At 40.1% G+C, this 13,565-nt stretch overlaps 2 protein-coding genes across 2 annotated transcripts; one reads left to right on the forward strand and one right to left on the reverse strand.

The window, feature by feature from the left end:
* The first annotated feature begins 2,889 nt into the window (after positions 1 to 2,889).
* Positions 2,890 to 7,004, forward strand: LOC140010102 (uncharacterized). The gene has a single exon (XM_072056438.1). It carries the CDS (start codon positions 3,365 to 3,367, stop codon positions 6,761 to 6,763), a length of 3,399 nt encoding a protein of 1,132 aa, XP_071912539.1. The 5' UTR covers positions 2,890 to 3,364; the 3' UTR covers positions 6,764 to 7,004.
* A 2,203-nt stretch (positions 7,005 to 9,207) lies between these two features.
* Positions 9,208 to 12,445, reverse strand: LOC113701916 (V-type proton ATPase 16 kDa proteolipid subunit). Its single transcript, XM_027222818.2, has 3 exons — positions 12,149 to 12,445; positions 11,759 to 12,044; positions 9,208 to 9,680 (listed from the first exon to the last, which is right to left on the reverse strand). The coding sequence occupies exons 1-3, from the start codon at positions 12,225 to 12,227 to the stop codon at positions 9,548 to 9,550; spliced, it is 498 nt and encodes a 165-aa protein (XP_027078619.1). The 5' UTR covers positions 12,228 to 12,445; the 3' UTR covers positions 9,208 to 9,547.
* Between the last annotated feature and the right edge of the window lie 1,120 nt (positions 12,446 to 13,565).

A 13,565-nucleotide genomic window follows, 5' to 3' on the forward strand; every position in this document is an offset into this window, starting at 1 on the left:
CATATTTAATGTGAGGGTATTTTAGGAAATAGCAATCTAAATTTACTTTTCCAACAAAGTTAACTACTTTTTCTTAAACTGTGTGAAAAAAGAAACAGGACTATCAAAATGGGACGGAGGGAGTAGTATCATTCTCCGAGAATCACTACTACTATTATCCCTCTCCCCCATAAATTCCATTTGGTAGTTTTTTTTTTTTTTTCCTTTTAATATGAATGGTTTACTACGCCCAAAAAATAAAAAGGAAAAAATAGAATGGACAAAGAGGAGAAATGGTAATCAATGGCATGCAGTGCATGCTATATTTTTGGTCTGGTCATCGGAGCAAGCCTTGTAGCATCATATGAACAAACTTTTTGTTTGATGGGACATAGTGACAAAAGGGGGAGAAAAAAAATTATGATCATAGCCATGACTCTCTTTTTTTTTTTTTCCCCTTTAAATTTGTTTCTTTTTCCAGTAATGCAATTATTTCTGCTGTTTTGTGTAGTTATAGTGGGCTTCACCGTATTTAAGAGTCTAAAAGCTCAGCATCATCTCTTCTGAGTTATGACAATGCTTAATTTGTTGGCAATTTTAGGTTTGAGTCTTCAATGGATCTTCTCTTTTGTTGGTAAACTTTTCACTGTGTTAACGTCGACAGAAGACCATCACTTTATGATATGATGAGGAATAGGTGGTTGGTTTTGGATTAATTGCCCAAAAACCCAATGGTTTTTTATGAACTGGGTTTTTGGAGCGAATGACGGGTTTGAATCACTCCTATCTGGCTGCTCTATATATGGGATTCCTATTCATATCAACGTGTCTTCGTGTCTTGGATGGGTCACTTGAGTTTGTTTGGATGATTTATTTGAGATATTTACTGTATCACTTTTTGTGATATAATGTATGTGAGATAAAAAGATGATTGGGAAGATAAAAAGGTTATTGGGATTTGTGAGAATAAATTTTGCAAACCAAATTATTTTTGTCCAAACAAACTCAGTTTTCAATCATTTTTGAAAAATTTTTTTACTTGCATCACGACTGTTTTCAATCATTTTTTTTAATCTCACAAGTATCACATCATCAAAAGTGTTGTCGTGATTATTTTAATTAAAAAAAATTTAATCCGAACAAGTGAGTATTTGGCAACTTTAAGTGTTTGAGAGGAAAATGATAAAGATGAGAAAATCGACAGCTAATGTCCCTAGCATACACATAAATACACAGCCAATTGGGGTCATTATGTTGTAATTTTGCTACCTTATTTAATTTGGAAGTTTTTAGATTTAAAGGTCTGAAGTTCAAATTCGCAGAAGAAAATTTAAAGAATGAGACTCAGAAATTTGACGTATGTGACCGAAACCCAAAACTTATATGCTAATATTACAAGAAGAGAAGAAAAATGGAATGGGCTAAAATGATCCAATTTGAAAAGAAATTGGGAGGAAGCACAAACAAAGCAGTCCCGCCAAAAGAAAACGAAAAAAATTCCCCAGCATCCACAGTTTCTCCAGTTGTTTTTTTTAAAGTATAGAATGGTTACTGCCGTCATCCATCTGGCACGTGGCTTGTGAGCTCTAGATTTTTGATGCCCCACATGTTTGAATTTCTACTATATACACTATCAATAATAACCGGTTCTACCATAGGGCCCATGCGCCTGGCATCGCGAAACATTTTGGTATGGCAAAATATTACACGTTTTTGGACTTTCACTCAAGAATTCAAGCAAAACAGGCACAGTATAGCTGTTCTTATGCTTTGTTTGAGTCGGAACTACAAAATTTTTTTTTTTTTAGTTTTATCATCGTCACTTCATCCATAGTTATATATCATCTTGTTTTAATCTAAATTTAAGAAAAAGTTTAACTGAGTTTAAAAGAGATCGACGGGAATTGAATCATCATCAAATCAAACGAGTGTGCACGAGCATTTGTATGAATTTTGCCAAATCTTAAAGTCTTGGAGTGAAGAACATCTAAAGGTTGTTGGTTGGAACTACAAAAAAAATGTGTTAAACTGAAAAAAAAAAAAAAAAAAAAACCTGTGAGGTGCGGTGTAAGTGGGAACAGCATTCATTCATTGGCCTGCTGCAGTGCTTTGGATGGAATGGAATTGGAACCACATCTGATTTGACCACAACAACAACAGCAGCAAATAAAAAGGTAAGAACCCCTGCACAAAGCAGGCTCCAACTCAGCAAATTAAGGGAAAAAGCTCAAAAAGGGCAAGTCAATACCCCCCAAAGAGAGAAAGAAAAAATGGAGGGATCTAAATCCCGGCAAAAAAGAGGACATGATTTGAGACATTTCCTTTCCTCCCTGGCATCACATCACTTAATCAAATCAACCAAACTTTATGAATTAGTACCACCAGACTGTTTAATCAGCCCCAGATGTATGCTGCGGTATTATTATTCTTAATTCTGGGTTATAATTACAAATGCATCTCTTAACCCCCGGTTTATCATCATATCAGAAAACGTCCCTGTGATTTCTCTGTCCCATTTCCAAAAGCCAGCTTCAATTGGTCAATCAACTCCTTCTTCTAAACGTCTTCCTTAATTACGCCGCATCCATGCTTCATTATTCATTACATATTTTGTGGGAGTATTTGGTTTAGCCGCTCGCTTAATGTTGGTTACCAAAGAAAGGGTAATTAGGCAGTCGGTAAATTAGGTCTACTGTAAAGCAGAGAGAGAGAGAGTCCTGGCCAATTTCGTAAGCGAGTTAAAAAGTCTTTGAGTTCGTAGTACTTACAAGCGAAAGATTTGCAGAAAAATTATTGAAAAAAAAAGAGAGATATGAAGACAAGAATTAGGAAGAGCGATAGGACGGTAAGAAAGATTGGGGGTTCAATGATTCAACCCATTAGAGGTTAAAAGTAGCCAACCCCCCACTCCCATATGATATGACTTTCCCCGGTCACCTTTGAAAAGCGTTCCTTCACCTGGTTTTGTTTTTGTACACACACACACACTCACACACTGCCACTGCAACCCTCACAATTCACTTGCAATTGTCAGACTTAATAATAAGACGCCAGAGAGAGAGAGAGAGAGAGAGTAAAAGCAGGCAGTGCAGAGTGTACAGTGAAGTGAAGTTAATTTTGTGTAATAAAACAAAAAGTAGTAGTAGTGGTAGTAGTAGTGTGTGTTTGTGTTGTAAGCTGTAGCCTGCGCCATAGTGGCGCAACCATATGGCCGCCACCGCCACCGCCACCAATCTGTCTTCCTCCTCCTCTTATCCCTGTTCTTTGCTGCTAAAATACGCGCCCGCTGCGCACTTTCATCAACTCCTGCTGCACCCCACCCGTGTTCTTCCCCACAACAGCACATCTGAAACGCAGAAAGACGCATAAAAGTGAAGAACCAACCATGGCCACAATCACCATCCTTGTCTCACTCTTATTTATCTGCACCCCTTTGTCATCCTTGGCTGCTTCGTCCGATACTGAAGCCGAGATTCGGGCGCTCACGGTTTTCAAAGCCAGCCTTCATGACCCGCTGGGGGCGCTTAGCGGCTGGGACCCGTCGACCCCCTCGGCCCCTTGCGACTGGCGGGGGGTGTTTTGCTACAACGGACGAGTTAACGAGCTGCGCCTCCCGCGCCTCCGGCTCACCGGTGCACTCGCCCCACAAATCTCTGACTTGCGCATGCTGCGCAAGTTAAGTCTCCGCTCCAATTTTTTCAACGGTTCCATCCCATCATCTCTTGCCAAATGTGTCCTCTTGCATTCTGTTTTCCTACAGTACAACTCATTTTCCGGCGCCCTGCCGCCGGAAATTTCGAACCTCACCAACCTCCAAATACTCAACCTCGCCGGGAACCAACTATCTGGGGAAATCCCCGGCGACCTCCCCACAAACCTCCGGTACTTCGACGTCTCTTCAAACTCATTCTCCGGCGGAATACCCGGAAGCATCTCGAATGTTTCACAGATCCAGCTCATCAACTTATCCTACAATCACTTCTCCGGTGAGATTCCGGCCAGCATCGGGCAGCTTCAGCGGTTAGAGTACCTCTGGCTGGACTACAACAACTTGCAAGGTACATTGCCTTCTGCAATCGCTAACTGCTCGTCTCTCTTGCATTTGAGCTCCGAAGGCAACGCCATTGGCGGCGTAATGCCGGCGGCGATTGGAGCTCTTTCGAAGCTTGCTGTCATTTCTCTGTCGCATAACAATCTCTCGGGTGTATTACCCGTTTCGATGTTTTGCAACGTTTCGATTTATCCGCCTTCTATTCGGAACGTTCAGCTGGGGTTTAATGAGTTCACAGGCATTGATTCGGCTGAGTCAGCAGGGCCCTGTTTCAGCGTTTTGGAGGTTCTAGAGCTCCAGCACAATCGAGTACGCGGTAGTTTTCCTTGGTTTTTACTGAATGTTACTACATTGACAGCCCTGGATGTTTCTGAGAATGATTTTTCGGGTTCAATACCTGTGGAGATTGGGAACTTGCGGAGATTGGGCGAGTTGAGGATGGCGAACAATTCATTTAGGGGTGACATTCCTGTTGGGATCACGAATTGTGGGAATTTGAAAGCTTTGGATCTTGAGGGAAATCTGTTGGCCGGAGAACTTCCTGATTTTTTGGCTGAGCTCAAGGCATTGAAGGCTTTATCGCTGGGTGGAAATCGGTTTTCGGGTTCGATTCCCTCTGGCTTCGGTAACCTTACTCAGCTGGAGTCACTTAACTTGAGAGATAATAGTTTGAATGGAAGCCTGCCTGAGGAATTGCTCAGCCTGGGCAATTTGAACATGTTGAATTTGGCTGGAAACAAATTCTTTGGGAGTTTGCCCACGAATTTTAGGAATTTAAGGCAGCTGTCTGTACTGAATTTGAGTGGCAGTGGTTTCTCTGGTGCTGTTCCTGCTAGTATTGGAAATCTGTATAAGCTGACTGCTATTGATTTAAGCAAACAGAATTTCTCGGGGGAGTTGCCGGCTGATCTCGCGGGTTTGCCTAACTTGCAAGTGATTGCATTGCAGGAGAATGGTTTATCTGGGGATGTTCCTGAAGGTTTCAGCAGCTTAATGGGATTGCGGTACTTAAATCTTTCTTCCAATTTATTTTCTGGTAATATTCCCTCTACATTTGGATTCTTGAAATCCTTAGTAGTTCTGTCGTTGTCTAAGAATCACATATCTGGTTTGGTTCCTTCTGAGCTGGGGAACTGTTCAGCTCTTGAAAATTTGGATTTGCACTCGAATTCTTTGAGCGGCCGAATTCCAGCTGATCTCTCACGTTTGTCACGCTTGAAAGCGCTTGATTTGGGTAGGAACAATCTCACAGGTGAAATACCGGAAGAGATTTCTAATTGCTCGTCGCTAAATTCTCTTGAATTAGGAGCAAATGATCTTTCTGGTAATATACCAGATTCATTATCAAAGTTGTCGAACTTATCCACCCTCGATATCTCCTCAAACAATTTGACCGGCGATATTCCGGCAAATCTCGCACTCATCTCGAGCTTGGCCAACCTCAATGTTTCAAATAATAATTTGGAAGGTGAGATTCCTGTTGCTGTGGGTTCCAGGTTCAACAACTCTTCAGTTTTCAGGGGTAATCAGGCCCTGTGTGGGATGCCACTGGACAAAAAATGCGAGGAAGCTGATAACGGTGATAAGAGGAATAGGCTAATCTTGTTTATTGCTGTGGCTGCAAGTGGGACTTTGTTGACATTATCCTGCTGTTGCTTCTACGTTTACAGTCTTTTGAAGTGGCGCCAGAAGCTCAAACAAGGGGCTACTGGGGAAAAGAAGCCTAGTCCAGCAAGAGCAAGTACTAGAACAAGTGGCGGTCGAGGCAGTGGGGACAATGGAGGTCCCAAACTTGTCATGTTCAACAACAAGATCACATTGGCTGAAACCATAGAAGCAACAAGGCAGTTTGACGAGGAGAATGTGTTGAGCAGAACGCGATATGGGGTATTGTTCAAGGCATGTTACAATGATGGAATGGTGCTCTCTATTCGCAGGCTCCCTGATGGGTCACTGGACGAGAACATGTTCAGAAAAGAAGCTGAATCACTAGGCAAAGTGAAGCACCGGAACCTAACGGTTCTTCGTGGATATTATGCCGGCCCTCCTGATGTCAGGCTTCTAGTCTATGATTACATGCCCAACGGAAATCTAGCCACATTGCTTCAAGAAGCGTCGCACCAGGATGGCCATGTCCTGAACTGGCCAATGCGGCACCTAATTGCACTGGGCATCGCGCGGGGGCTTGCCTTTCTCCACACCGCTGCAATGGTCCATGGAGATATCAAGCCACAAGACGTTCTCTTTGATGCAGATTTTGAAGCTCATCTTTCTGATTTTGGCCTGAACAAGCTGACCGTAGCAACCCCAGCAGAGCCCTCAACTTCAACATCAGTGGGAACGCTAGGCTACATATCGCCAGAGGCAGCAGTAACGGGCGAAACTACGAAGGAATCAGATGTTTACAGCTTCGGCATCGTGTTGTTAGAGCTACTAACGGGGAAGCGGCCAGTGATGTTCACTCAAGACGAAGACATAGTGAAATGGGTGAAAAGGCAACTGCAGAGAGGGCAAATATCAGAACTGTTGGAACCAGGACTGCTGGAGCTAGACCCCGAATCATCAGAATGGGAAGAATTCCTGCTAGGCATAAAAGTGGCCTTACTTTGCACTGCACCAGACCCTCTAGACCGACCCACCATGGCCGATATCGTATACATGCTCGAAGGCTGCCGGGTTGGCCCCGATATGCCATCTTCCGCCGACCCCACCTCCCAAGCCTCACCTGCATGAAAGGTCACACAATGCAACAGCAAGCGGCCCAAAAATCCAATTCCTTCCACAAATTTTTTTCTTTTTTTTTTTTTTTTGCCCTTTTAGTGGGGTATCTGTTAGTGGAGTAAATTTTTGGGGGGGGAACATTTAAAAAAAAAAATTGTAACGATAGTTAGATTTGAATTTCAGGATCTTATTTCATTTGTCAACAATCTTGATTCTGCAAGATTTTTGCCAGCATTTAATTGTTTTTGTTTTAGAGCATGAAGACCCGTGACGGCCGGGATTTTGTGAGTAGGAGTGGTTGGTTGTTTTCTGGACCACCAGGGAAGAAGGGTGATGAATCAATAAAAGATTATCCATTTTTTTTAAAAAAAAAAAAGAAAAAAAAAAAGGCGGGGGCTGGTGGTGGTGGGGAATGGGGTGTTGCTGATTTGGGTCAATGATTTGGACTGGTCCGGAGTTGAGGCGGAGGAATCAGAAAAGACTAAAGAGGGAGATGGGATGGGTCCCGTCCCCGCCAAAGGGCTTTCCCGCCAAGTACGAGCGGAAAGTACCTGAATTTGCTGCAGTGGCCGTCACGTGTCACGTGGATTGTATCTGCCAACATCTGACAAATAATGGTCCTCTCGGGCCGCTGAAAATGTAGCCGTTAACGTTTAGGAACAGTCTCCATGCTCCCTCCCTCTCTATCTCTCTCTCTCTCTCTATAGTATGCCAGAGGCTACGGAGTTAGTACCAGTGAAGAAGATTCATCAACAGGCAAAATCAAAATTTTTACTAGGAATTGTTTAATTGTTTCCCTTCTCCAAAGGTGCATTAAGGTGTGCGAAAAAGTCAAAATAGTCTACGGGACCCGTGCCATGTTCAAAGCTAGATCAAGAGAGGGCATTCTAGCTACCATAGCCGGAGCCAGAAGCCACCTACAATCCCTTGTGTTTAATGAATAATCATTCATCAGATTCAAAGACAGCTAAGCTAAGCTGATCAATTGTTAATGCGTAGTGAAGAATTACTACTGTTTCAATATTTATTTTAACTTCTGGTGTCTACCAAGTTCGAAGCTCTTATCCAAATATAAATTTCGAAGCTCTTATCCAAATATAAATTGTGGAGGCTCTTGTCCGTTTTAAGTTTGGCCCTGTCTTTTATCTCTGTTTAAAGGCAAAATGCCATGGAGAGGGACCAGAGAGTCCGGGGAAGAGGAGAGCTGACAAGAAGAGTTTTTTTTAACTTTTATAGGAGGTGGAGGTGGAAGGTGGAAGGTGGGAGGTGGGGAGAGCCCAGGAGATCATAGATAGGGACTGATGAGAGACGACAGCGAAGATGATTCATCTGGGGGCCTTCAGGTGAACTCATTTCCAACTTTTGTATGGCCTCGTGTTTCCCTTCCCCTGAGTTTTTTTGAATTTTTTTTTTTTTGAAAATATAGCATTTTTTTATATATAATATACGTGAGATTTAAAAAAAAAAAGAGTAAAAATATGATTAAAAAACTTGTTTATAATGCAACAGTACTTTTTATGATTATATTTATATGTCATTGAACTCAAAATTTAATTACAAATAAAAAACCTTAATGTCTCATGTAACGGTCCACATCACTAAAATAGTACGACGTGTAATTGATAGTTGGGGCAAGAGTTTATGGATGGAGGCAGCCTAGCGGAAAGCTGGAAGCAGACGAGGCCAAGTAGTAATGTTTTGGATAGACTTTTGTCTCTGATATACGCGCATTGCAGACAGTTTAGTCGAATTATTGGCAAAGAGTGAATAATTTGTTCATTTGGTACGCGTGATCAAGCTGCTGCGACCAATGAGGTAGCTCATCGCTCCTGCTCCAGTGTAAAGCCGGTGCTTCTCAAACACAAATGGTGACGGATTCAAAGTGCAATTCGGAAGAAGATCAGTGGTTCATAAAGTCCAGTGGCCTTCTGAAGAGCCTAGAATGATGCGCAAACGCTCAAACATATCATATTCACGAGCTTTTTTTTGGGAAGAATTTTTAGAATATCCTTGGAATGTACATTTCTACCATCATTTTTATTTCGTGTACATAAACTTCCCAAAAAGTGCTAATAATCACTATATTTGTTTTTTCTAAAATCACTTAAACAAAATTATGACGTACTCAATCAAAAGACGCACATCAATAAGAAATTTAGCAATTTCATCCTTTCAAATGTCCGCTCTGAGAACACAAAATACAAAACACATCGCAGCAGCCTGTCCATCTAATTCCAGGTCAAGAAGAATCAGACATCGGAGAGACGCACTGGTCAACTTTACATTACTACAAATTTATTTTAACCTAAGTACAGTATCAGTTTGGCATACACAAATTTAATTTAAACTAGTACAGAAAAGTATATATTAGATTCTGCAAAACAAAACCCAATGTAGCATAGAACCAACCAATCCTCTAATGACAACATACTTCCATTCTAGAGTACCACACACCATTAGGAGTTAAAAGTTGAAACTGCATTTGAGTATTATAATTCTGGATTAACAACAATAAGAAGAATCCTACTACACTGGCACTAGTTCCACAATATAGTTTCCTTTAGCTCCCTGTAAAGTACAGCAGAGCAATAATGGGACAATCCCTTACAAATCTTTATTCTAGGGAGGGAGGTGCTCTCCAGATTTACAAGCAGCATAAAACTACTAAATGAGATGATGAATAAGAAACACAAGTAAATATAAGAGAAAAAGAATCCACTCCATGACTAGCATAACTCCCCACACGTGGACAAGCAAAAATATTCCAGCTTATAAGTTAAACCGGAATACAAATTCTTAATCAGCTCTGGATTGGCCTGCTCGGGAAGAAAGGATAATCCCAACAATCAGTCCATACAGTGCCAATGCCTCAGCAAAAATGAGGATAAGAATCATCCCAACAAAAAGCTTTGGCTGTTGTGCATTTGCTCTGCAGTAGTAACATAAAAATTCTCAAGCACACTTGATAGTGGACATAAAATAAGTAACATTAGATGCAGAAAATCACTGGAGGTGCATAACAGGATGATAACTGCTGAGCCCAGGAGATTCATCATAAATCATAAATGAACAAAAATCATACTCAAAGCTTTTCTGTTTTAAGTTTAAAGGCTATGCTAAGAGTGGGAAACCATTTTACTAATTACAACACAAAGGTGACTGACAGGTTGTAACAAGTAGAGCAAGAAGTTTATCAGTTGAAATAAGCAATCAAAGGACACGATCACTAAAGAGTAGTCCTTCAAAGTAACCTCACAACAATTCCTTTTCTTTTTTGCATGTTTACCTGCCATAAGTATTTTAAGATAAGGAATATTTTTAAGTCATGTAAAGCATCAGAGATTCAAGTCTCTCTTTCTTCTTCTTCTTCTTTTTTATTTTTCAACCCAACTGCATTGAAAAGTAGGTTGATGAAACAAATACCAAAATACAAACAGACTGGAAAGTATTAGGTACATTAATATAAGGAACAGTTGTAAGATTCAATTTCTTTTCATTTTTTTTAATAACTCAGCTACCTTCAAAAGAAGGTTCATAAAACATAATACAATAATAACATTGATTAAAAAGACTGCATGGTTACCAACTAATTCAGATTGCAAGGTATCAGACACTTTTGCGGCTGGCAAGAAGTCGATTATGACTATGAAAATTAATTAAAAGGACTTGAACAAAATACTCATCGCAACACACTAACCTTCTTAATCAGCATTTTTGAAATTTCAAGAAGCCAAAATATAATCATAGAAGGAACACCTCCTATGAGACATGGTTATCAAGTAATTCAGATAGAAAAGGTAATTAGGTGCAAGATACTTTTGGTGCCAGCGGTAAGTCAACTATGACTATCAACATTGGTTAATAAAACTAGGAGACAATACTCATCTCAACATGCTAATCTTCTTAATTAGCATTGCTAAAACTTCCAGAAGCCTAACTATAACCATAAAAGGTTGTCATGTATTTCACTATCTGAAAGTTTTCCAAAGAGGTATTACAGAAAGTACATAGATCATAGCGCAATTCCTCCTTTATCTCCATTTTCATTCTTCTTACTCCACTGTCCTGGTATTGCATCTAACAGTCAACAACATATCAATCCAACTTTTCAGTTCATTGACATTGAGTTTGCCAATTGGGTAGCAGAATCTGAGCATTGAGGATGTCAGGCCTACCCAAGACCCCTGGAGCCTCTAACTGAATGCATGCCCTTTACAATGGCATTTGAGACAGTTTCTCGTAATTATAGTTTCATAATTTTACCTACTACATTCATCTGTGCAACAAAATCAAGTTTCTTCACATCAGCTTACGATCTCTACATGTTTGTCTACTAATGATACAGAGCTACTATGTTTAGAAAGTCAACACAACCGCTAGTTTGTCATCTACTGAAGTTCATCAATAATCATCTATCTAATGCAGATTGAAATGCAAAAAGGCAACTATCATACTTCACTTTATGATCTTTAGGTTTCTAGTGAAATTCAAGAGGCAACAATAAATAGCAGGCTGACTTATTACAAAACCAGAAATTCGACATGATAAGGAACATGAATAGTAATACAATATGGAAATGCGCATTAACCCTGAAGTAAGGTTACAATCAAGCACGGAGACCAGAAATGCACAACACATTCATAACGTTTTCTAAGAAGACAAGCCTCTAATTAGAGTCGAACAATCTCAAATGCAGTAGGCTTATCCCATACCAACATGTACCTTATAACATCTGTTAAAAATAGCATGTGTTCTCATAAGCTCTGCTAATCTACAAGGGATATTATCCGGAAATCCCAGCAAAATGAGCAGAAACAAGCTCCAAAAAATGAGACCGCTATATAGTTCAAACAAAAAAGGCCTAAACTAAATGTCAGTAAGTTAGTTAGACACAGATATCCAACCCGTAGAAGCACAATTTACTAACAACAGCAAAAGAATAGCTGCAAGAACCAACACAAATAAACAATACATCTCAGTAATCAGGACAAAAACAAGTTAAACTACCTGACACCAGCATCACCGACAATTCCAATGGCCATTCCGGCGGAAAGGCCAGCGAGACCGCAAGCCAAGCCAGAAGAAAGATGTGCATAGCCATCAAAGAGGTAATAAGCTTTGGTCTTAGGATTAATTCCAGTACTGATGATGACAGCAATAATCAAACCGTAGATACCCAGCACACCAGCCATAACGACCGGGACGATCGACTTCATCACAAGCTCCGGCCGCATCACCCCCATTGATGCCACTCCCACCCCACTCTTGGCTGTCCCATAAGCAGCTCCCATGCCTAAATCCCCATAATAAACACGAAAAATGAAAAACATAAATCGAAATGAAATTTCACAAAAAAATGTAAAAAGTAGTCATCTATGTTAGGGTTAGGGATCGTACAGGAGAAGACGAGGGCGGCAGCCGCGCCGAGGAAGCCGAAAAAAGGAGCAGTTTCATCGCCGCTGAAAGTTGATGACATTTTTCTTCAGATTAAGATCGCTTTTAGGTTAGAAACTAGAAATTTGATCGGAAATTCGATCGAAGGAGCTTTCCGGAATTGGGGGTTCTCTCTCTCTCTTTCTCTCTGTCTCTCTCTGTTGCAGCGATCCGATTGGTAATTTTGGGTGTTATGACGCTGCTGCGCTGTTTCGCTCCAGATCACACGTTTTCTTCCCTCCGTCAGCTAAATCGATTTATGCTCGTGAATTTTCGTAGTGCAGTTTATGGGCGGGCTCCTTTGGACGGAAAGTTTCTGGGCTGATTGTGGTATTTAAGTTGGATCCATATGGTAACAGATGAGGTTTTCTGACATGGGTCACGAATAACTGGGCTTGCAGTGAGTCCTTTAGACTGATGAGGATCAAAATATGGAAGTCCAGCATGGAGAGACATGATAACCGTCCACAACAGACATATATGCAGCGTCCAAATTTTCAGTTGAAAGACTGTTGAGCCAAAATTCATGCTTGCTAAATTTGGCAAACAGCTTCTTTTTTATTAAAATTTTCAACACCGCCCTCAAATGATTCTCATGTTCCTCATTGTTTTTAGAGTAAATCAAAATATTATCAATGAAAACAATCACAAACTGATTCAAATAAGACTGTATCAAATCCATAAAAGCTATAGGTGCACTTGTCAGTCCGAAGTAGGGGTGCAAACGAGCCGAATTCGAGTTAATTTTGTGAAGCTCGAACTCGAGTTCGACGAGCTCAAAATATCAAGTTCGAGCTTAAAAAATAAAAAAATAATTATTATTTTATTTTTAAAAAATAATTATTATTATTTTATTTTTAAAAAATAAAAAATAATTATTTATTTTTAAAAATGAATAAAATAATAATTTTTTTAACAAATAATAAAATATTAGGGATATATATGTAATTTACTATTAAAATAAAAAATAAAAAATATATATAATTGTGCTCGCGAGCCAACGAGTTTAATGTTTTTGAGCTCGAGCTCGAGCTCGAGATCGACTTAATTGGCTCGAGCTCGACTCGAACTTGATATTGACGAGCTCGTATTCGAGTCGCTCGCGATCGGCTCTCGAGCGGCTCGATTCGCGAAACACCCCTAGTCCGAAGGGCATGATTAAAACTTATAATGATCATATCTCGTTCTAAATGCAGTCTTTGCTTTGATCATATTTTTCAACTTTTTTATTTTGCGAGTCTATAAGTTTTATCTTCAATAATTCCTTCCTTGTAAAAGCCACTTAATCACAATTTATACGAACATGTTGATCTTTATGGGAGCGTAAATGCATTCTACTTATTTATTGTATATGCTGTCTAAAAAACTTTTAATCTTCGTA

Source organism: Coffea arabica, chromosome 7c, assembly GCF_036785885.1.
Source record: "Coffea arabica cultivar ET-39 chromosome 7c, Coffea Arabica ET-39 HiFi, whole genome shotgun sequence".
Taxonomy (NCBI): Eukaryota; Viridiplantae; Streptophyta; class Magnoliopsida; order Gentianales; family Rubiaceae; genus Coffea; species Coffea arabica.

Excerpts from the sequence above, each read along its gene's own strand:
- LOC113701916 (XM_027222818.2), bottom strand. The coding sequence starts at position 12,227 with ATGTCATCAACTTTCAGCGGCGATGAAACTGCTCCTTTTTTCGGCTTC. Across the intron at positions 12,045-12,148 it reads TGCCGCCCTCGTCTTCTCCT|GCATGGGAGCTGCTTATGGG; the intron begins GTACGATCCCTA and ends ATGGGGATTTAG. Across the intron at positions 9,681-11,758 it reads GTCGGTGATGCTGGTGTCAG|AGCAAATGCACAACAGCCAA; the intron begins GTAGTTTAACTT and ends TTACTACTGCAG.
- LOC140010102 (XM_072056438.1), top strand. The coding sequence starts at position 3,365 with ATGGCCACAATCACCATCCTTGTCTCACTCTTATTTATCTGCACCCCT.